Genomic DNA, 23,736 nt, shown 5'->3' with positions numbered 1-23,736 from the left:
TTTGTATTATCCAAGAAAGGCCAGAAAGACATTCTTTCAGCATGCTGGCAATGTACTTCTCATTCTGGGCATTCTCTGAGCCTGGGTCTCGTCTGGGCAAGAGACACAGCACAGGAAGAAACATTATTAACTGCCAACTAAAATAAGAATTTCAGCTGGCCCTAGCTGCACTCTCAGGTGTGTTGAAGAGAAGGACTGCGAATGGCTTGGGGGCTAGGCTGAGATCAGGAAAACTCCACTCCAATTCCCTTCCCTGCTGGGCTGTGTGGTTGGAGCCAAATTATTTAGTCTCCACCTCCTGCAGTTCTGCAGCATCTGTGAAGTAAGTCATCTCCCCATCAACATGGGGTGCTAGTGGGCATACACAAAAGTTTGTGCTGGGTTCAGCTGGGACCACTGACAATACCACAGCTGCTGGAAGAGCTGCCAGCCATCTGGTTGATGCCACAGATCTGACACAGATATCTAGGTATCCCCAAAAGAACAAGAGCAAAGGAAGCAATGCAACCTTCCTCATTTTAATGGCAGTTTCCCTGCTGAGTGACTGTGTGATAAATTTGAAGGTGTAAGACCAGTTTTAGGTCCGAATATAATGCCAGCTGAGGTGCCAGAACATGTAACCACTATCTCTGAGAGCTCATTTTGAATGGCACTGCATGGATCTGCCACCTGCCACCTTCCAAAATCTTTCTCAGCATCTGAACCCACTACAACTGTGTAATGAAAATTACACACTTTAAAAGGCCAATATGCACACTAAAAATCAGGAGATCAAAGTAGAATCTAGGACAATAAATAATGTTTTCCTTCTTTAAAAAAATTATTCCGGGAAACTGTACGGCTCAGGGGATTGGTATTGGGATATGGAGCCTTTCATCGCTGATCCAAACATGACCCAAGTCAGTAGTGACCAAAAAAATGGTTACCGTTTGGCAGATGTTTTGTGGCCTAGAGTATTTGAAATGAGTTGATGGTCTTAATCCAGTTCCCAGTGGACAACTATCCACATCACAGAAACCACCACCACAATTGGCACCCTTACTGGCAGCCTTTGCAGGTTGGCCAAGGATTAAATAAGTACAGAGGCTGAGCCACCCGCTTATGCCTAGCTAGAGGTTGCCCCTCTAGGTCATGGATGAGACACAAGGATGGGGTGGAGTGGAGAAGCTCACACACCCTCGGCTTGTGCTGTACTGGTTTTGTGGGTAAGGAGAGGAATTCATTTTCCAGGGCTGTGATTCAGGCACCCTTCATAAACAGCATATTCATGTACACGTGTTTAAACATGAATTTAAAAAGGAGTTAGAAATTAAGAGAATTCCAGGATTTGCTCTCAAAAAATAAGGTGCCAGATTCATTTCTGGGGAATTCATCAAAGTCAGAGCAGTTATACCAGGACTGCATTTAACAAAACGCGTACAAGCAACCTGTAAAGTAACTCTACTTTGAGAAACATTCCTTTTACTGTGCTATGTTGTCAGTCATCGCTTTAATTATCTCACAAGATGTCTTAGAATGAACATACTCTGTGCCAGCTATTGTCAGAAAGCTAAAGCTCATTTCTAATTAGGTATACAATGGCAGCTATCATGTAAGCAAAGATCTGATACACCTCAAAAAACATACCTGTGCGGTATGAAGACAAGCAGGACTGTTGTTAGCACTGACAGTGTTTTTCATTTTTGGAGAGGTAAAATGCACTGGTCCCTCTGATTTATCTTTACCCAACACAGGAGATCTTCCTCAGTGGCTTGGTGGATTTTACTATTTCTTTCCAATAAACAGCACTCTCCTAACAAAATACTGTGAGCTAAATCCTGCGGTTATTCAGGCGATGTTTGGATGGAGCCAGAATTTAAACTTAAATTTTAAACTAGGCAGCCCCTAGGCTGGTTGAGTGAAGGGCAAATAGCCCAAGTGTTGCACGTGCTTCCCTGTGTGAAGGCACAGAGAGCTCTTCCCCATCTTGCAGCCCAAGCTGGCAACGCTGAAAGAGGAAGCGCAGAACACAGGCAGGAAAGGCTTCCCCTAAATGACACTAAGACCTCAGCAGCACTGGAAGCCAATTCTGTGCTGGTTCATTTTATACCTCTTATAGTATTGCAGCAGACACAGCAAGCAATGGCAGCTCTGCCCAAGTGAAGACATGGGGAACGAATTCTGCAAGCAGCTGGAGCCCCCCCTTTCTTATTCACCTCTGTGATAGCCAGAACACCTCATGGTTTGTTGGACCTTATTACACTAAGTCTTTAATAAGAAGGTATGAACCCATGTGAGCATCTGGCTGGTATTTTTCACTACCAGACTGATTTAACACCTAGCTTTCATGCCTGCCTACAGTAAGACTGAAATGCAAGCCAGCCTGTGAAAGCAAGACATTTTCTACCTGCAAGAATGAACTGTCATTTGATCTTTGCTGCAGGACAGCGCTCATATATTTTAGTTTTTAAAGTGCTTCTTGCAAAATAGAAATCCCAAGAAGCAAATGTGGCAAACTCTTAAACTGTTCCTTGTCTGCAACACATCTGAAGCGGGACTGTCATATCTCAGGGAGACGTTTCCATTTGCTTTTATTTGCACCTGAATTAATGCTCAGACTAGTGGGTTTTCACGAGAGGAAACAGAGAGGGAGGGTCCAGGTTTGGAAATAAGCAGACAGCAAAGAGGTGAGAAGTAGGATCTCTCCTTTGCTAGTTGCAGGAACACTGCTCAGCACAGTTCATTGCCTGACCCTGGACGTCCACATGCTCCTGCCATACCAACACATGTTAGATGTGAAGAGCACCCTAATAGAAGCACTTGACCTAAACTGAACAAATTTCCTAATTGCAGTAAGACAACACTTGAGGGTGTGGTTACCACAGAAAATCACACCCACGGACAGATTAGGAGCACCTGGCTGCACCTCATGCCTCCTAATGTCCCAGGGGCATGATTATCTCATCGGGTGCCACCTGCCAAGTCTTGTTGCTGAGGAGCTGGCTTTGGCACGCTGCGTAGTTGGGGTGGGGAGTGGAGAGGAGCAGAGCGGAGTGGAGTGGAGCGGAGCACACAGGGGCAGGCACAGATTCTTGTCCCAAGTGCATTCCTTAAAATTTAGTATTTACACTGAGACTATGCCTTGGTTCTGCTCAGAAGCATGGCTGTGTTTGGGAGCTAAAAAGGAGCAAGCTGTTATTTCTAAATCCTGCCCTGCACCCCCACGTCCTCAGCACAGCTTGCATTGTGTGTTACTGGTTAATGGACATTCCCGAACTTGCCACTCTCCAGTCGTGTCTCTTCCAACCTCCCAGTGAAGCCTACAAGAGACCAAAACGGATGAGCCTCGAAAATTACTTGGCTGGCAATTTTCAAAATGTTTTGCCTTTTTTATCCCAAAAGAGGACAAAGCCAAAGTGAGACACGGGCTTTATGTCTTCCAAAGCACTCTGACCATGAAAACAGTATGCCGACTTCAAAGTAGATAGCATGTGTCCAGGTGAGGTTATGATGTGCACATTGCCTCTGCATGCAAGTCCTTCTCATCTCTCCTGTTCTCTTTCATCCCCAGTTCAAGGTGTGAAGCCTAGCCTCCACACAGCAATTAGTGGATCATGGCCCAGCAAGAGAAGACAGACCAAACCTCTGCCTCTGCCAGGGCTGGTGAACTCCTCTGAAGCAACAAAGATCATAAAACACAAGGCCCAGAGGTATGTTACTCTCAGTCGAAAGGACCTGTCTGGGGAACAAACTTTTAGAGATTAGACTAATCCAGAGTCTGATGACCTTTAGGTCATAGTGCAAGAACTTCCTCTTGGATACATCTTTTACAACATAACCAGAGTGACATTAAAACAATAATCTGACCCCATCCCTCCCCTCAGAAGCACCTACCCTGGGCAGAACTCCCCAGAGACAGAGAAGGGAGAACAAAAGACTCCAGGAAGTCTACTAGGGATGTGCCAATCTAATTATTATGGGCGGTGCTCAGATACTGTGATGAGAGGTGCCAATAAAGGAAAACAACCAAAAATTGTAAAGCTAGATTACGTACCCTTTAGGCTATGGGAGCGCAGAAAAAGGAATTTACTAGGAATCAGATGAAGCCATATTTATTTGCACTCCCACCCTTGGCCCTTTTGATATCATCAAAGTCCACTGGATTTGAAGCTACCCTGACAGACTTAGCTGTAGCCCACAGCAGTAGGGAATAGGTTTAAGTCCCGTCCCTTGCTCCTTGCTCACTGTGCTGTACAGCAGTGCTGCTCTCCATCCAGCAAAATCCTCCTCTCCTTTAGGGCTCAGCACAACAAATCTGATTCAGAAATGTTCCCCTTCCTCTTCATTCCCCTTGAATTTCTCACCATGAGTCATCAGACTACAATATAACTTTAATGTGGAAAGTTTTGTGGATACGTTTTGTTTTCTTTTAAGTTCAGAAAAGAAAAGGTACAACCAGAGGGGGGAAAAAAAGTGTCTCATGGTTGAGAGGACTCTTTTAACCAACGAGTCACATGGCTCCCTGGCGAGCAGCCAAAGGAGTCATGAGAGATGCTGCCATTCCCCTCAGCACTCCCTTAACCATGTCCTGCCTGCTACCCAGCCTGCCCCCGGGCACCTTGCACCCCAAGGCCAAAAGCTATCCTCAGCCAAGCCTTGCTCGGCTGTGCCCATGGATGGCTGGCTAGCTCCCGTGGAAAGGGGAGGCACTGTCAGAAATGATGCTCATGACGTTGGCCAGTGGCACTTTCCCCCTGCCCTTTCCCCAAGGCCGCACTGGACAAGGTGGTGAAGTAGGTGACAGCGACGCCATGTTTCAGATGAGACATAATCATGCCATCTCCGCCACTTGTGGTCAGAAGAGAATCACTGAAAGTGATGACATAGCACTTACACCACATTTTCTGATTTCAAAGTGCTGTGGCAGCTTTCGCTCTCCTGCCCCTCCCCTACCTCCAAGCCATGCCAGTGTTGTTATTGCCCTATTAAAGCTGTGGGAAACTGAGGCAGGGAGAAGTCAGGATACTGCTATTCAGCATCTCAGGCATCGGTCCAGTCTCAGACCTTGCATGTCTTCACTGCAGAGCAAAACCCATCATGGAAAAGCATAATCTTTAAAGGGGCTGTCCTGCTGCCCTGGCCAGGGACCAGATCAATTAGAGATGCACTTGGGCTTTTTTCAGATGCTTTCTTGCCTTGCTGCTGGGGATGTTGGGACCAGTGCTGGTCCTGCATGTCCATACAGCTCTGCTGGGCGCTACGTAGCAGCTGCTGCATTCCACCCCAGCAGTGAGTGAAATGATCCTTGCCCAGCTCACTTGAATGCTGGGAGGATTAATTCACTTACAATCCTTGAATGAAAGAAACTATTATTAAATAGTCACATTTCATAATTATGTCTCACTTCAGCCAGATTAGGAGGGTGGATATGATATCCAGTCCCTGTACTGCAGCACTTAAACAATTTTAAATTAAATACACCTCAAATTGTTTTCCAGGCCCTACTTGCAGGCAGACAGTGGTTTGTATCTTTATGGCTTATGCTTACTTCCAGCTTTGAAAGCTGGGCTGCCCCACAGTGCCTTGCACATAACGAGCAAATGCCGCAGTGCTTTTGAAGTGCTTCTCCCCTCAAAAAATAAATAACGTTTTGCTTTTATGTCAGCTCTTACTGGCACCAGAGGCCATAATGATTCTTTCAATAGCCCATGGAACTGATTTTGGGTTTTGTCTGACATGGCCTCCTATTAATACTGCTTTTGCTGTATGTTCTGGGGAAATATGGCCACATTCCCTTTAAATTGCATAATATGGCAGCCTGTGCCAAGGCTGTACTTGAATGGATACTGGAAGAGCGAGGCTTGTGCTGACTTTCTGTTTGGTTCTCCTCTCACTTGCACCAGAGTCACTCCGTTGACTGCAGCGGAGTTGCTCCTGCTTTGTTAACTTGCTGAGCTGTAGATGTAACCCCAGGGGAGAGAAGCGTTGGGCCCTCAGGGCTGAAAAGACAAGATATAAGAGCTTCCCAAAATGCTGCACAGATCTATAGTGATGGCCATCCAGAAGAAAATATTTTTTAATGCCTTTGTTGTGCACTCCAGGTACGTGCTGGTGGAAGATAAAATTCATCAGCATTATCTTTGCATCACAAATCTGCCAGTGAAGCCCATGGAGTTCAAGCAGTTTTAAAAGTGGTGCCACTGGTTAGCAACAGGGTGGCTCTACTTCAAATAAAAAATTTGGAGCACACAGTACTGCGACCAGCAGACTTGGTGCCACTTCACAGGGGAAAATTCTTCTGCCACATGTCAAACATCTGAGGCTAGCTTTTGCCCTCATTTGCACACTTGCTATACCACTGGATGCCCATTTTTTTCTTATTGCTTAGGAACTCAGGGTGAAATTTGACCTTGGACAAAGAGCTGGAACAAAGACTATGTCACCATGATGATTAAGTGGGATTTTTGCATAAACGTGAATTTTATCCTTTGTGGGTTCCTGCCACGAGGGAAATCTGATCCACAAGCATAGGCTGAAAAGAAAATAAATGTTCAAAACTGTAACTATGGCGTGGGTACAAACTGTACGCACTATTAAAATTATTTCCAGAAAAAGATACAATAACTCTCTAATTTAGCCTGTCTTCAGATTTTCCAAAGAAGGTATTATTTGCTGTAAAATAATTAATAGGTGATAATCATCTTGCTGTCAGATCCTAGTGGAAGAAAGATTTTTTTATGATGAGAACAACTATTTGGCCTTAACTATCTTAACTTTAGAAAAGCTGCCTATACTCCATTAGAACTGAATGTGGCAGCTAAATTTCAGCTCCATTGCACTATTAAGAAAACTGCCTTCTAGAAAGCAAGGGGAAAGCATGGAAAAGACAACTTAATGCTTTAAAGGTTTGTCCTAACAACTTTTAGGTAGTAACAGAAGAGAGATCTCACAGAAATATAACGCATACGGACAGAAAAAACCTATGGAGAAAATACTTCAGGTCTCTGTATCTAGAATTTCTTCACATTTGCTCTAGCTGAAGTATTTGCAATGCTCCTCGTGCATGTGTTGTAGCAAAAGCAAATAAGTGGGAGTTGTCTTGACAAGAAGTATCCATCAAGTCCTGTGCAGCTCTCCACAATGGAGGGAAAATGTATCCTTTTACCTTTGGGGGAGGACTGAAAGGTGAGTAAAAGAGAAGGAGAGGGTGCTAATAACCCTTCAAGGATTGGAAGACATTCTCCAGGAACCTGCCTTCCTTGGCTTTTATTCCAGAGCCCTCCTGTGCCTGCACTCCTGGTCTGTCTTAGCCTCCCCAGTAATTCTGGGCTTGTAGACCTGAAGCTTTCGGTGAGAAGTTTGTTCAGCTCATTGCCAGGGTATTCACATGTGCAATCCCAGAACCGAGAAGTCATGGAAATTTTGTTTTTGTGCATGGATGTTTTGGTCATGGTTCTCATGACTAGAGGCCTGGCTGGTTCTTATACAACTGTCCCATGTAGGGCACTACTGTAATACTACATAAATTATATAGCTGGGGCAGGTTGGGGTAATGCTGCACAGGAGGGCAGTGAAGCATCAAGGAGGAAAGAGCAAAAATAATGAGAAGAATCGAGCAGACAGGTGAACCTGGAGTTGCAAAAAGCCATCTGTCTGGTAGTTAGCAGGTAGAGGTGTTTTGCCAGCGTGCATGAAAGACACCGGTGAGAGTCCACTGAGGGTGAAACGACATGCAAAGGTTATGGGCTGAAGAAATCGGGCTTGCAACATTAACCAGTTCTGTAACGTGTGGTGTCAGCGCGTCTGCAGAACTCCTTTGATCTATACCTTGTCCCAGCTTTCTGTTGCTTGTGACAGCTTGGGAGGACTAGAGGGTTAAACTGTCTTTTGGGAGTTAGGGATTTGGACTGACAGTTTTTCAGTCCAAATTACACAGTCCCATGCACAGAGAAAACACTTGGCACCGTTCTACCTTTAGCATGCCGTATTGCCAGGTACACACGGTACATTCTTCCATTGCATAAAGTGTTTGTCAGTCTAACTATATAATTGCACCTCGCTTTGTTTAGCTCTTTAACACCTCCTTTGAAAGATTGTCTTCTGAGGGATTAGGCTTGTTCTTTGTTTAATATGCGAGCGTATCTGCGTTTAATCTTACCTACTCATCTGAATATTTCATGTTGCTTTATACCCACTTGTTATATCATGTTAGTAATGCAGCACATGTAATAATTCCACGCTGTCATCCTACCATTCAGGATGCTGCCACCTTCCCTTATAATTACTTAAGTCATTACTTTTTTTCAATTTTAAGGCGTGCCAAACAACTAATTCTCAGAACCTGCCTGCCACAAAGGACTGAGAGAGATGCCTACATCCAAATGCATTTGGATTCAAGGATATTCAGAACTTGAGTGATTGGCCTAGACCATGGCAGGGAGAAGAGTGGCCAGTGACAGATTTACCAAAGCTCTGAGGTTTTAGACAGGGAATTTTAGTCTGGGTCTCTCAGAGAAATGGTGGACTTTATCTTCTAAAGCTACCAAGAAGTCATATCGCAATGATTCTCCCATCTTTGTGTGGCAGCTTCAGTACATGGAAATAGCCTGTATCAGGCAGGTAAGCCAAGCTCACGGCGATTAGGGTGACCCAGCATGCAAATACTCTTTATCTTTCTTGTCTCCGCTGAGCAAAAGCATTGGCTTTAGGTGATCCTGAAAATAGTCAATACCCATTGGAGGTTCACCTGTTCTGTCTCTAAGCCAACACATCACTGGGGGATGGCAAAGTTGAAGTTCTATTCCAAATCCTCTTATAGATTACTATTATTACAGTACCACGTAAAAGGAGTATCTAAGGCTCTCAACAGAGCCCTCTTCGGGCACAAGACACTGCACAGAGGCTGAGAGAGCAAGTTTGCCCTAAAGAGTGTGAAAATTAATAAGGTGCAAAAGCAGGAAGGTGACAGATTTCACTGCAGTCCAGTGACTGAGCCAGGGACGATCCTGTTCCCATAACAGCCAGTTTTATCACAGAGGTTGATACAGCGCTGATCCAACCAGGATGGGAAGAGTGGGCCGGATTGTGTAGTCCTGACAGTATCATCTAGTGTGGGAGCACCAGTCACGCTGGCTGATATTAATGAGGAAGCTGTGCCTGACGTTCCCTTGAAGGGTCTGCACCACAGAGCAGGCTGGCTGTTCTCTGCTCCTGTAGCTCCCTCCTGCACTGTACACAGACTAAGAGAGAAGCTTCAGGGACTGTCTCCAGCAGCCCTAATCTTTAGGGATGAAGCATGAGTACTTTCCTGCTGGCATATGAAAAATATGCGTTCCTTCTAACCTGCTTCCCATGAGCATGGAGAAGCCCTGTTGTGAAGGATGTGGAATTGTAAGGAGCATCAGCAGAACAGATGCAAAACGTGCAGAGGATTTTTCTCCCTCTACATTTCCTAACCAGCCAGAAATATCTACTCACTAATAAAATTTGCTGTATTATGGTGTTCAAATACAGATCCACTTTGAAGATTTATGCTGCTATTACTACATACACACACTCTTAAGAGTTATTCCCAATCACTTTATAGCAAATAACTGAATTAACTCTGTCTACGTACCAGCAGATAATCCCTGAAATAAGCTTCTTAAGAACCGACTCTCATGTTGCTGGTGAATGCATCAAACCCGAAAGAAGAACAGTGAAAGGAGTACACAAATGGAAAGTTAGACTAGCACCATCTTCTTTAGAAGCTGAATATGTACATGTGTACAGACACATGCGCACTCAAACATGCACTGCAAGAAACGCTGCCAGACGGTATTATATATAATCCTGTTTTTCAGACGTTTATACTAATTACATTTATATTATTAAATGTCAGTTTTATACTTTAAATATGTAATTGGATTACCAAAATATGTCCAGAGCATTAAAATGCATCAATCGTCCTACAACCAGCTATTCTAGCTGCAGCCAGTTTGCTTTTTCAAAAACTCGGATGCTAATTGCTTCTGGTTGTAAAAACATTTACAGTCTCAGGGGGCCAAAGGTTAGTAGGCAAGCACGCCAAAGAAGATTACTTTGTCAGATAGCATACTTACTTACAATATAGAAATCAATTTTATAAAGGACTTGGCTCTTTAATTTTTGATGTAAGCTACTATAACTTAACTTCCTTCCCGGCTACTGCATGCAAAGCTCTGAGGCCCCGGTGCCTTTTTCATTCAGAAAATGAAATTTCATTTCGTCATTGCCTTCTTCGTTCTGAAAATCCATTTCATCACGATGGGATTTTTGCTTTACGGCTTTTCTGGCAGAATAAAGGAGCTGCACCGTGTGTCCCCGTCCCCGCCCCCCCCGCCCTGACTCACACGCACCGAGAGAGACAGAGCGCGGCCACCCCGCGCTCGGTTTGCTCATCCACTACGTATCACCCCTGGCAGGTTCGTCTTTATCCCTGAAGGATCAGCAACTCCGAGGCCGAGGAGTCATTCCCATAGCCAAAAGATGATAGAGATCTCGGGCAAAATTAACGTGACCATTGACGGCGCATGAGAGCTCGCTTAATAGCAGCCTGGGAAGCATCCTCCCCTCCAGAGAGCGAGGATAGCAGAACTAGACACCAGAAGATAATGCTCGAACAGGCTCTACTATGCTTTAATCTTCAAAAGCTACCATTAGTAAGCCAGAGAAGTATATTTACCCACAAGATAAACACCACAAGTTCGCTAGGCTACTATCCATTAAGCACTGAAATAACTCCTCTTTCTTTTAACTTTCAAAGGGGAGCGAGGCGAAGCATCGCAGCGTGCCCGGCGCTCCCCGCCGCTGCTCCCCGCTTACTGGGGGCGAAAGAGGGGACACAGCCGAGTGCAGCAAGCCCGGCCGGGGGCCGGGGGTGGCGGGGAGCGGAGGAGGGGCCCAGGCAGCCTCCCCGGGGGAGGCAGCCGGCTCCGTCTCTCTGGAGTGATGGATGGAGGGAGGTGCGCCTCGGTTTGGGGCTCCGCTTTGTTGGGTTTCACCTCCTGATCCCTTTCCCTTCTGCTCTGCTGGACTGCAATAGCCACCTCGGCTCCGGCTCCGCGGGTCCAGCTCCGAGTGACCTGCCGCTGAGGGGATGAACCGGGGATGGCACCGGGAAAGGCGCGGGAGCGGCATTTATCCGCCAGAAATTCTCATTGTCGCGGGGCAGCGCTCAAAAGATCCCCAAGCAGTTCGCTCTAAATAAAGTAGTCGTTGCTTCCCTTGTATTTCCCCTCAGCAGTCGCCTTAGTATTATTATTATACTTCTATAGCTTTTGCTTTCGGACCTTATAATTATGTCACACAGCAAGGGAAACCGCCAGCATCCCAGCATCTGGTGTGCGGTTTAAAACTTTTGTTTCAAGATTTGAACTATTTATAGAAGGAAAACTTTGTAGGATAGTAATTTCCTACGGTTTTGAGAAAAATATGGCTACGCTTATATTAAAAGGGTGTATTTATTTATTTATTACCACTCCTTCCTCCTTTAAAAAAAAAAAAAAAAAGAAGAAGAAAAAAAAGATAGGGCTGCGATTTTTTTTTACAAGCTATTGGTAACCTCCCAGCAGACATATCCCGCCTGTGAACAGAAACAGGCAGCTCTGGCTATTTGGTTTAATCAATAGCATCCAACCGAATTAAACCTAGCGTGCTTCCATAAATCAAGCGCCTTTAAAAATCGGTAGACAAGGCATGTGCATTTCATTAAGAATTAAGAACGTAGAATTAGGCGTTTAGTTTCTTTTTATCGGTGTGTTTATCCCTACTTTTCTTCCATAGCGGTGGGTTATATTTTTCTATAGCCCACAGAAAATACACACACACACACACAGAGGCAGGCACGCACACGTGCTTGTTTATGTGCGTGTGCTCCCGTGCATGGACACGGAGGGGAAAAAAGTAGAGAGAGAGAGGTATACACACACATATATATATATATAAATCCACACGGAGCACAGGGGTAAGAGCTCAAATGTGGCACTCGCCGAGGTGCAAAAAGGTCTGAGCCCGGCGCGGAGCTGGGAGAGAAGGGAAATCCGCCCGGCCCCCGCGGCGGGGGCGGGTGCGAGGCCGGGGATGCTGCGGCGGGTTTCCCCCATCCCCGACGGGGGCTGGCCCGGGCCGAGGTGAGCCCCCCAGCCGGGACCCCCCGCCGGCCGGGGCCGGAGCCCGCCCGCTGCTCTTCCCCTGGCTGCCCAGGGCCCGATCCCGCCCACGGCGCGGAGGGGCACGCCGAGCCCCGGAGCCGGGGGGGGATGAATGCTCAAGGGAAGGAGAAGGGTCCCGATTCTCAACCGGCTCCGCCGGCCGGGGGGAACCTGCCGCCCCCAGCGCCCTCCCCTCCCCACGGCTGCCCCACACCGTGGCCGGGTCTCGCCCGGAGCGCGGGAGAGCAGAAGCCCTTGACGGTTCCCCGGCGTGCAGCCTCCGCCGGGCCCGGCTCCCCTCGGCACGGTGGCCGGCTGGGGCGGGGACCCCGGCCCGCCACCCCCGACCCCGTAACGCGGCGCCCGGCGGGGACAGAGACCTGCCGGGGACCTGCAGAGGAGCACGGCGGCGGACACTCTCCCCGCCGCCCGCACCGACCAAGCCCAGCCGCTACTTATCCACCGCAACGTTAGATACAGATATAGATATTTAAAAAAAAAAAAAAAAAAAAAAAGGAGAGAGAGAGAGACCGAAACTCCTTGCAGTCCCACCCACCGACTCTCATTTCCCCCACCCCTACCTCCACCCCCTTCCTCACAAGGAAAAGGTCCTGGAGCCAGCTCTAACTGCGGGACTGGAGATCCCTCCGGAGCAAAAGCAGCCGGCCAGCAAGCGCCTGGGCGGCCGGGGGGCTCTCCCCGGGCTGCGGGGCTGGGCGCCCGCCGCCGGCTCCTCGGCATCTCCGCGCAGAAACACGCTTCCCCCCGGCGAGCGCCAAGCGATGCCCATCTCCGGTTTGGCAGGAGGAGGAGTCGGGGTCGGAGTCCCCAGGGGAGACGCCGGCCGCTCCGTGCCCCGCCGCCCCGCCGCCCTCCAAGGTGCGCCGCCCCCGCTGCGGGCACGCCGGGCCCCCGTCGCCCCCGGGGCAGCCCCGGGAGTTACCTGGCGGTGAGCACCTTCCCCCGGCAAGGTCCCACCAGCAGCGCCAGCACCGCCACCAGCACAGCACCTCCGTCGCCACCGCCACCACCATCCTCACCACCGCGCACCGCACGGAGCTGCCGCCCGTGCTGGCTTCTCCCGGCTCCCTCTGCTTGCTGTCCCCATGGCCCCTAGGTAGCTGCTGGCGGGGTCGTTTCAAACAGTATTTGGAAGGAAGGAAGAAAAAAAAAACAAAAACAAAAACAAAAACAAAATTCTGGATCACTTACAGGTAACTCCCACTGGTAAGGATGAGGAAAATCTGAGGGTAATACACTGAGAGTAACACACTGCGAGATGAAAAAAGGATCATGGCTGAATCCCGTTTACACTCTTGGAGTTCGCTTCCTTGGTTATTCCTTTCTGGCCCCCCCTGGTCGTAATTCCCCACCCTTTTTGGTGTCAGCTGTGGCTTGAATCTGAGTTGGAATCCAGTCCCTTGGGCTTGGGGGGGCTTTGTCTGTTTGTTTGTTTGTTTGTTTGTATTGTTGTGTCTAGTATTCCCCTGGTGCTAATGCTGCTCCCTGTGCAGAGTATGTGCTGCTGCTGCTGCTCTCGCTGCTGCTGCTGCCTCTGGGCTCCTGCCTGTCATGTCTCAGTGGTTGGAAGTTGTTACAGTGGGTTCTCGTGTTGGAATGAGGATGGTTTAAGGGATTTGGATGGCAGAAAGTGCCTCTCTCTCTCTCTCTCTCTCTCCCCCTCTCTCTGTAACTCTCCTGAGACTCGGGGCTGCCATTGGGCAGTCAGTCACTGCAATCCGCCTACTTTTTTTCTCTCCCTCTCCTTTTTTTTTTTTTTTTTTTTTTTTTTAAAGGGGAGGATGACAATAGAGAGACACTGATCTAGCCCGGGCTGCGATGAATCCCTGTTGCCCGGCTGAGCCCGCTTTACGGGGCATTTTCAAAGCCCTCCCCCGGCGCTCGGCTGGCTCCCTGCGCCCGCCCTGGCACCCTTGCAGCTCGCCCTGGGAGACATCCCGAAGGAACTGGCAGCTCCCGACTCCCCTCTCGGTTAATTGCTTTATTATGGGCGGCTGCCCCAGTTCCCCTGAAGGGCTCCGCCGTCCCTCCGGCTCCGGGGGGGTTTGGTCCTTCTTAGCCCCAGTGTTAAAAATTAAGCTCCGGTTTCAGGGGGATCTTCCAAAGAAAAAAATAAGTGTAGTCGTAGCCTGCCTGAGTGAGTGAGAAATAAAGACATGCACACCCGGAGCTTCCTGGCGAGATGGGATTGGGATTTGGCGTGAGAGAAGGAGACGAAAAGGGCCGGTGTAAAAGGTCCGGGGGGGGGGGGGGGGGGGGGAGCAGGGGACGCAGCCAGCGCCTCTCCGGGGCGGCAGCGTCTGCCGGGGCTCCCGGGCCCCGCTCCCGCAGGAAAAGCTGGCCTCTCCTCTCTTCCCTCTCCCTCTCTCCTTCCTCAGAAGATGCCAGTCCGAAGAGACGTTTCCCGGCAGGTTAGTTGCCTCTCCCCTGCCTTCCCCCCCCGCCCCGAGCCGGCTCCCCCCGGCACCGCCGCGCCCCGGGGCCGGGGGATGCTCGACCCTTCCCAGCTCCAGCGGACGGGGACCCTTGGCCCCATGTAGCCCCACGGGGCAGGAGGCAGTCGCTCTTCCTCTTCGCCTCCTTGAGCGTTTGTCCTTTTTTTTTTTTCTTCTTAAAAGAAGTTTTTTTCGGAGAAAAAAAGAAGAAGTTTTAGCTGTAAGAGAGATGGTGGAGAGACGTGCGTTGCGGATGCCGGCGTTAGGGTTTGAAAACGAACCCCGAAAAATAAATGTGCACAAATTTAGCACAGATAATTTAACACAAACGCAGCCGAAATGAGCAGGAACTAGGCTCCGAAGTCTGCTCGGTCCGTAGGGTCTGTAAATGTTGGTCTTTTCAGGTTAATTGCCTGACGACTGAAGGCTGCTTCTTGGCCAAGAGCTCTTCCAAACCCCGTGGGAACACCTCCTCCAGTTAACCAGTCCCGGCACTCGTGTGCAGCTGTCTCCGTGACAGAACGAAATATTCCTTCAGACGGAATGGGAACTGCAGAATTGGTGTAAAAACGTTGTCCGCCGCCCAGCAGGCGATAAAAAACTTCTCCGGCTTTGGTTTCATTTAACCACTTTCGTCTACAAGTGCAGTGCAGACGCTGGGACGGTCAATGTCCTTTTGAGAAACGCTAATCTCGATTAAAAAGAGACAGAAGCTTAAGCCTTTCAACGATTATTTAAATCTCAGAATGGTCTTATTTGGAATTCTTTAAGATTCTGAAATCGTCGTGTTTATACTTCTCTAAGTATGTTTGCACGTGTGTGTATATATATATACAGGTGGACATATAGATGCGTATCTCCTGCGACGCCCGTTCTCCCTCTCCGACCTGCAGGGCGGCGGTCGGGGCAGCTGTGCGGAACGTGAACTGGGAGAACGGGGAGCGACTTTTGATGTTTTATTTCTAGCATTTGTTTGGCTTCAAATATATTTTTAAATGCGCATCTGCTTTTAAAGATGTGCCGGGGGGGAAAGAAGGGGTGGTGGTGAAGTGAATTGTAAAAATGAAAAGTAAAGGCTGGAAAAGGCTGGAAAACTTCGAACTGGTGCTAGCAGAGTTTGACCTAGTACAGCTGAAACGAAGACGGTTTACCAATCTCCACAGCTTTGGGATCGAAGCTGGTTTTACCCACAGCTTAGCTGTGTAGGGGGAGGAAATTTGTGTAAAAGAAATTAAAGCGTGCCGTTTCTTTTCAGGAAGTTAAATTTTATTCTAAAACAACGGGCCGGTTATTACGTCGGAAAAATCAATAGTGATGGTGATAAGAATAACCTGCTAAATTCCATCCAAATGGTTTCTATACGTATGTCAGCTGGACGTGGCAAGAAGCGCACTCGTTTGGTTGATAGAAGCCGAATATATTCCCTTCGACAAAATGATGCGGCGCTGGAGGGAAGGGTGTTGTCGGTAACACCTAATAGGGGCATTTCAGCCTCTCTCGTTCTTCCTTCCACAACCACGTGTATTTTGGACAAAATAGGGGCAGAACGGCACTGAAATGGTTGCCGATACCATAGTCGGGCAGATGAAGAAGAGTACGCACGAATAAAGTATTTCCTTTTTTGTTCTTTTCGGGGGTTTGGTGTTTGGGGTTTTTTTTTCCCCCTCCCTTTTATCTGTCCATTTCCCGCCGCGGTTCCCTCTTCCCCCGGCCCGGCGCAGGAGCCCGCCGGGAGGCGGGAGCAGCCCCGACGGCGCGCACGGCCGCTCGCAGCGCGCTGCCCTCCTGCTTGGTCGGAACCGAGGATTTCTCGTAGCTCACCGAGCTGCAAGTCTAGTGCCAGGGGGAAAGAAATCGGGGGCGGAGGGAACCACGAGTCCCCTGAAATTAGCGGATGTCTTGTTGGCGGGGAGAGCGAGGAGCGGTGGCACCGGCACGACGAAGGGGGCCGGGGGTGGGGGGAGGGGCGTTGCCCAGTAGCCTGGCTGTCGCGGCCGCACCCTCCGGGACACGGAGCAGAAATCCCGAGGTCTCCTCCCGGGGCCTCGCTGGGGCTGCCAGGCCGTGCCCGCCGTCGAGGCTGCGCCGCGGCCGCTGCCTGCCGCGGAGCCGGGAGTGCCGGGCCGGGATCCCCCCGGCCGGGTGGCCCCGGAGACGGGCGAGGGGGAGCGGGATTTCGTTGGCATTCGCGGCGAACGCCGCAAAGCCACGGCGAGCTTCGCCGTCGGGGCGGGGAGCAGGATCGGCTGGCCCGTTCCCCGCCGCAGGGTCCCCCGGGGAGTCCCGAGAGGGAGCGGCGTGCTCCGGCCTCTCCAGGATGGGCCGGGGCGCCCGGCCTCCGCAGCCCCGTGCGCCCACGCCTCCCTCGGCTTTGCCGCCGGGGCACGGAGGAGGCTCCCCGCCGCCCCCCGAAAGTGTGCAGGCGCCTTTTCTTGCTCCCTTTGGGACTCCCACCGCCTGTATCCCTCCGACCCGCACCTAGACCTCCTCCCCGCGGGAGGTGGGGGGTCCTCTCCGCTCCCCTGGGCGCTGTCCCGCAGGCGACACGCAGAGGATGCGCAGACGCGGAGGGGGTGCCCTGGAGGCTGCCCCCCTTCTTTCCCTCCATAAACAAATAAAGAGGAAAGAGTGGGTTTTGCCCCCGGACACTGCCCGCTGCTCCGTCCCTCCGAAGGTCACATTGCTCATCCCCAGGGTATCCGCTGTGATTTGCATCTGCGCTACAGCTGTTATTTTTAACTTCCGACGTATTTACTAATTAAACAGGAGCCGAGCGCCCTGCGATCTTCGCAGGAAACATTGCTCTTTCAATCCCTCTGTTAGCCGGGGTTAATATTTGATGTGAACTATTTTCGCGAGGGGATACGGGGAGTCAGCTCAGCGGGGTTGCGGCCGCTTTACACCCCGGTGCCTGGACAGAAACGTCACCGACAGCAATACCATGAGATGCTGCACCTCTCGCCTCTCTCTTTCTCTCTCCTCCGCCCTGACAAACTCGGGGATAGGAAATGGAAATGGAAACAACGGGAATTCCGTGAGAGGGAGGACCACCTGAGCGGGGTCTTGCTCTCTCTCCCTCACTGGCCGTAGCGGCTCCTTGACGGTACCCTGCCGTGTCACCCCAAGGGCCACCCCCCGCCCCGTCCCACAGCTGGGTGAATACTGAGGTATTACATTAAATTCTCTCCCCTCCGTCTCATGTTTGCCACTGAAAGCGGAGCTTTTCGCACGTTTTTATTAAGACACGAACACGTGCTCCGCAGCCAAGCGAAAAACCCAAACCGCCTGCCAAGCCTCACCTCTCTGCTACCGCTGACACAATGGCTCTCTCCTTCGTGCTGCAAAATAAACCCGGTGCACTGGAAGACAAGCTACGTTTTATCTCGCTTCATCTCCCCCCACCCTTTGCTATGCAAAGAGCTCACTAGGAGAGGTATCATTACACTCGAAGGATACGGTTTCAACAAAATGGTAGTTCCAGTGGCTGATGAAAGAGGCAATAATTGCATCCCACATGCCTAGCCTAGAAGTAGCCCTGGATCTCGGAGCAAATTTCTCCCCTATTGTTCAGGGAAAGTGAATTATCCGCATCGCCTTACAGGGATGGTGATGGATCTCATAGGGTTTCTCTAAGGGCTTTTACTGTTCCTGCCGTCCGCTCGGTTTTACTTCCAGCCTCAGTCAGACAGCATTCTTGTGATTTTTTGCTCTGAATCCCCTCCTAAAACAGCCACAATTAATTTCGAGAAGAGATCTGCCTTCCAGACTAACGTGTGCTCAATCTTCTGTTCCCTTTAAAAAAAAAACCGCAGCGAAAGCGAATAGCAATATCATTAACCTTATTTTGCAAAGCATTTTCTTTGAGCTCGCCTGCCTCTCCTTGTGTGAGGGATGTGCCGTATGAAGCCCTCCAGCTATTGAAGTAGATGGGGTGCCCCCGTCATCGCTTAATTTATGGATGCACAGCCTCACCGAAATCACTTCCCAACTAAACCCCTGGCAATCCGAGCCCGGAGGGCAGCAGAGCCCGCCGCTCCCTACCGCAGCTACGGCGAAGGGCGGCGCAGGTATGTGGCCCCGCAGAGGTTACAGGAAGCCCCCCACTCCTGTCTCCAGCAGGCAGGATTTGGGGCTACCCCCGGCCGGGGCAGGGGTGGGGGCGGGCTCCTCGGCGGGGCAGGGCAGGGGGCAGGGCGTGGGCGACTCCCGGGCCCCCAGCTCCGCGTCCGCGAATCCTCCGCGGGTCGCCTGCGGGACAGCGCCCGGCTCCGCCGGCCCCCGCGGCGGCACCCTTGGCTGTGGGGGCGGGCCGGGAGCCGTGCCGAAAATAAATAAATAAGCAAACAGACAGACAGAGGGATGCGATCCGGCTGCGGCCCGCCAGGCAACCTGCTGGGGACCCTCTGGGAGATGGCCCGGGGCTTTCGCCGGCATCCCTGCCCTCGCTGCCCGCGGCTGGGGAGGGGGCGGGCAGGGGCAGCTCCCGGAGGGGCGGAGGGGCACCGACCCTGGTCTCGTTCTCTCCCCCGAGGAGCCCGATTTAATTCCCGCACCCCTGCGGTGTAACCTTAGCCCCCAGCAATCCACCCCGCCTTTTGCCGATTCCCTCTCTTCCCCCGCCAGCCCCCTCTTCCTCCTCCTCCTCCCCGCCGCTGCCCGGGCTGCTGCCAGCGGGGACGGGGCTGTCCCCGCCGCCATTCGTGCCCGGAGCAGCACCCGGGGCGGTGGCGGTGCCGGTGGCCGGGCGGGAGGGGCGGATGCTCCCCGCTTGTCGCCGCTCCGGGACGGGACAGGACGGGGACGCCGCGCTGCCGGCCGGGCTGCCCTCCCCTCCGGGGAATTGCCCCCTCTCTGCCGCCTTTGAGGGCTGCCCTTTGGCTCCCTCCCCCGCCCCCCCCCCCCCATTGATTTCAAGGTGGGAAGCGAGCGGTTTTGGATTGCAACTCACCTTATGCATTCTTGATCATTAAAAAAAAAAAATCCCGCAGCTATGCAAAGACAGGATCTTTAAAGAGTTTGTAGCTCGACAGGTAAGGACTCGGCTGGGGCTCAGGAATGTGGAAATTCAACTCAAGTCAGCCTACTGCGACGAGCAATATTAATAAGGGCATACAGGTACTGGGGGAGAGGGAGAAACTCGGCAAGCGAAATTAGAGTGGTCTCGGTGGCGGGGAGCAACGCGCGGTCCCCCCGGGACTCCCCGCCCCCCCCCGGGAGCCCCCCGGGAGCCCCCGGGCCGGTGCCGTCGGTGGAGCCCCCCCGGCCGGCAGGGCGCTGGGGCGCGGAGGCAGCCGGACCAGTTGTCAAGTTAATTTCAACACGTCCCTGTGATGGATAGAAACGCAAATTGTGTCTAGGCCTGCATAAACCAAATCCCTGAGCGCAGGTTTGGAGCAGGGATTCCCCTCCTCCCGCCCCTTTCGCCTTTTTAATACTTAAGCCCGGCTCTATTGTCCCAGCAGCAGCGCCCGAGTCAACTCTGTCAGGCCGCCTTTTTTTTGTGTGTGTGTGTGTTTTCCGAAGGTACTGTACGCCAGAGATAATATTTAAGTTCGTTTAAGCAGTGCAAAGTAAAAGGATCCGTCATCCCCTGCCACCCATCGGCTCCCTCCCGGCTCGGGGCTGCCGGAGCGGCCCCGGGACCGGGCATCGCCCCGCCGCCGGCCCCGGCCCCGGGGGGAAAGGCCGGCCTGCTCCCGGGGGCTGCCGCCTCCCCCGCACCCGGGGCACGGTGGGACAGAGAGAAATAATCACCTCCTTTTCGCCCTTTTTTTTTTTCTTTGCAATATTTTGTTCACAACTCTAATAGCGTGTCCCAAAAGCCAAGGAGATTTGTCGTGCAGAAAGACTTACCCTAATTTGACATAGATGACTCCAAAGCATAGAAACACGTAGAAAATCCACTTCCGAAAGTTTCTGTGCATGATCTAGAGAATGGACTGAGCCATAAAAAAAAATTGCCACAAAAAGTCGAACTGATCTTGGCGATTAAATCCCAGACAAGAGCATTGCTGAAGCTACCCGGGAGCAAAGCCGGCCGAACTGTAAAAAATCACCAGCGCGCAGATAAGCAGCTCTTCCCAGAGCCATGGTGACCGAACCCGGCTCCGACAGCAAAGCTAAAGAGGGAGGGGAAAAAAAAAAAAAAAGAAAAAAAAAAAAAAGAGAAAGAGCTGCTAAAAACGGTAAAACAAAAACCCAAGACAGACAGGCTGAGGGAGAAAATGAGCAAGCACTGATCTTGATCAACTGCCTCATAGAGCCCTGAAGTTCAATGTGTTTTTACTTGTTCTGACTTCCCCAGGTAACACTACGTATCTTGCAATCTGTGGCTCCAGGTAGGAGGATCTCTCTCTCCCCCCCCCCCCCTTCTGCTCTTCCCCCCACCCCGTATGTGTCAGGATCTAATACATATCTTATCTGTCTGGGTACGGGTGCGAGCTGTGCGTGTGTTTGTGTTGCAGAAGGCATGTCCTTAAGCCGGAGTGTTGGGGGAAAAAACACATGAAACGTATCCAATAAGGGAAGTAAAGGACTCGTCCTCGCAAACCGAAGCATTTTTTCATTTCCTCTAGTATGGTAACGCGGCTGGATTCGCAATCCCTTCGTAAAAGAGGTTGTTAAAACTTCTTTTTCTCCCCCGCCCCCCCTTTCAAATAAAGAAGAGGTAGGCGTTAAACCCCGTTTGCTTACAGCTCCATGTCCTAAAAGGCGATGCCTCTGTGTGGGTCCAGATTAATTTCCCTTTGGCCATCCGACCCTGTTGCACACTTACAAATGCCTGTCACTAAATTCGATTTCATTTTCCACCGTGAGAAAACACTCTTCCTCCTTTAAGAAACGGATATGCTTGGCTTTTAACGCGAGTTTAAGATATTCAGTAGGAGCAGCTGAGACAAAAACCTTCACTTTGTGCTCGGACACTAAGAGTCAAGCAAGGCTTGCTTTTCTTTCTGTCTTTTCTTTCTCTCTCTCCCTGTCTTTTCTCTCTGTCTTTCTTTCTCAGTGATTTCCGAGCTGATCAGTTTATTCCCGCATTCTGTGGAATTATCTATTCCAGTCTGCTACACAATGTGTGCCTGTCTGGAGGCATATATCTGCATGCATACGCACGCTTAAATAGCACTCAAATACAAGTTTGTGGGCTGTGGTAGGTTATATAGGTACGGATAAACCCGCGCACCTATGCCCACTTATACACGTACGTTTATGTACATGTAGTAACAGTAAACAGAGATAGCTCTAGGCATCTCTCAGAGAGAATCGGCTAAACACGCACCAGTAAAGGCTGAAAGGAAAGCAGGCAGTGACAAGCAAGCAAAAGAGGCTGAACACAGGGCTTCATCGTAAAGTGTCTTATCCTGACGGAGAAAACAAAGGAGTTTTTAAAGCCCAGCCGGGCTGCCGCGGTCGAAGAGATGCAGTGTGAAATCGCGGGTCATTTGCAGACGACTCCCGCAGGCAGCGCTGCCCGCACCCTGCATCACCCACCCGGCTCCCCAGATCAGGGTCTCCCCGGGGCACCGCGCCGCGATGCCAAAGCGGGTCCCTGGGAAGGGGAAGGCGAAGCGACCTGGGCCCGGGGAGGGCCCTGCCGCGGGGGCCGCCCGCCGAGCCCCCAGGGCCCAGGGAGGCGGCCGAGCCCCACCACCGCCCGCCGCCCCCCGCTATCTCCCCCTGCATTCCTCACGCCTTATTCTTTAATAACCAACGCTCCGGCTCTTGCAGAGGCAGCCAGGCCTCCTCCAGACCACTTCTGCGGCATTTTTCCTAATACTTAACTACGAACAATTTGTTCTTTTAAAATGCTGAGTTTCCCCTTCGCGCTCTTTTCCCTTGTGTTTAAATGTCCTTTTTCCCCCACCCCCCACCCCCCAGCACCGCTCTGGTTTGCGCACCCCCGCTATTTTTTTTAGGATTTTTGCTTAGGACGAGGCCACGTTTCCCTTGTGCAAAACCACTTCCCCGACAGCCTCGAACTTTACCCAGAGCTGCCACCCAAACGCTTTAACCCGCGCCCAGCGGGCAATCAAGATGCAGCCCCCTCCTCCCCCCTTTTTCCGGTTTTTGAAGCCGGGTGCCGCGGCCCCCCCCCGAGTGCCGCGGCGGGGCGGGGGACGCGCGGGCCTTCCCTCCGGCCCGGGCGGGCGGGGGAGCGGCGGCCGGGCCGGGCCGGGCCGGGCCAGGCCAGGCCGGGCCGGCGGCCGGCGGCGGCGGGAGCGGGTGGTGGCGGCGAGCTGCTGCCTCAGGCCCCGCGGAGGCCGGCGCGGCGGCCCGCCGGGGAGAGCGGCCCTGGGGCGGCCCGGGCCGCGTCCCGCGGGGTAACACCGCCACCCAGGGGCGGCGGGCGGCGGCGCGCCGCAGCCGGGGCCGGGGCCGGGGCCGGGGCCGGGGCCGGGGCCGGGGCCGGGGCCGGGGCCGGGGCCGGGGCCGGGGCCGGGGCCGGGGCCGGGGCAAAGAGGGAGGGCCCGGGCGACCGGGCTTGGGGACTCATACGGACGGGGGCGGGTTCCCCCCGTTCGTGGGTCTGAAACCCGGGCGTGGGTCTGAAAACCCGTGGAGGGCCGCGCTTCTCGTGCTGCGAAGCTGCGCCGGTCTGTGTGCAGGAATCGGGCTTTTGCTGGGCCAGGGAGACTGGGAAAGAGCGAGGGGCGCAGCTGAAAGCTTAGGCTGAGGATAAGAAGATTTCACGATGCTTAACAATTCTGTGATTTTTTTTTAAAAAAAACCTGTAGAATATTAAAATAGGTAATTCATACATTAGCATTCAGAAATTTGTAGTTACTTCAACTTCATAGGCAAAGTATGTAAAGCTTATTAAACTACTTTAAACAAATGCTAAAAGACTTCCAGAAAGTAAGGTAATATTCAGAAATGCAAAAGCATTGGGAGATAGGGGTTGAAACCGTTTGTTGAATACTCTTCTAGTGCATAATCATTATTTCTTACCCATCCAAAATAATTGGTGTGGCAGGTGATCTAGTCAATTGAAAATTAATTTTCCCACCCGTTGACCTTCTGCTGACAATGCTTAACATTCGCTCCTGCAAACCCACAGAAGGGAGGGCCACCTGTACCATGCGGCTGCCTGATCCCCATACTTCCGCATAACCTTTTGATAAAATGGTTCC

General features: G+C 51.6%; 1 protein-coding gene across 2 annotated transcripts in view; it reads right to left on the bottom strand.

The window, feature by feature from the left end:
• WNT7B (Wnt family member 7B) overlaps nt 1-20,895 on the bottom strand; it is a 90,805-nt gene extending 69,910 nt beyond the window's left edge. The window contains exon 1 of one of the 2 annotated variants that reach the window (XM_075112474.1): nt 20,459-20,895. In XM_075112474.1, coding sequence (XP_074968575.1) covers nt 20,459-20,529 — 71 coding nt within the window. In that variant the 5' untranslated portion in view covers nt 20,530-20,895. Of the gene's footprint in view, nt 1-13,361; nt 13,769-20,458 lie in introns of those variants that run through there. The other variant, XM_075112464.1, reaches the window with a different exon arrangement.
• Nucleotides 20,896-23,736: the final 2,841 nt, after the last annotated feature.

Source organism: Phalacrocorax aristotelis, chromosome 1 (assembly GCF_949628215.1).
Source record: "Phalacrocorax aristotelis chromosome 1, bGulAri2.1, whole genome shotgun sequence".
NCBI lineage: Eukaryota > Metazoa > Chordata > Aves > Suliformes > Phalacrocoracidae > Phalacrocorax > Phalacrocorax aristotelis.
The sequence above is the reverse complement of the archived record's forward strand: the minus strand, read 5'-3'. Positions and strand labels throughout refer to the sequence as shown.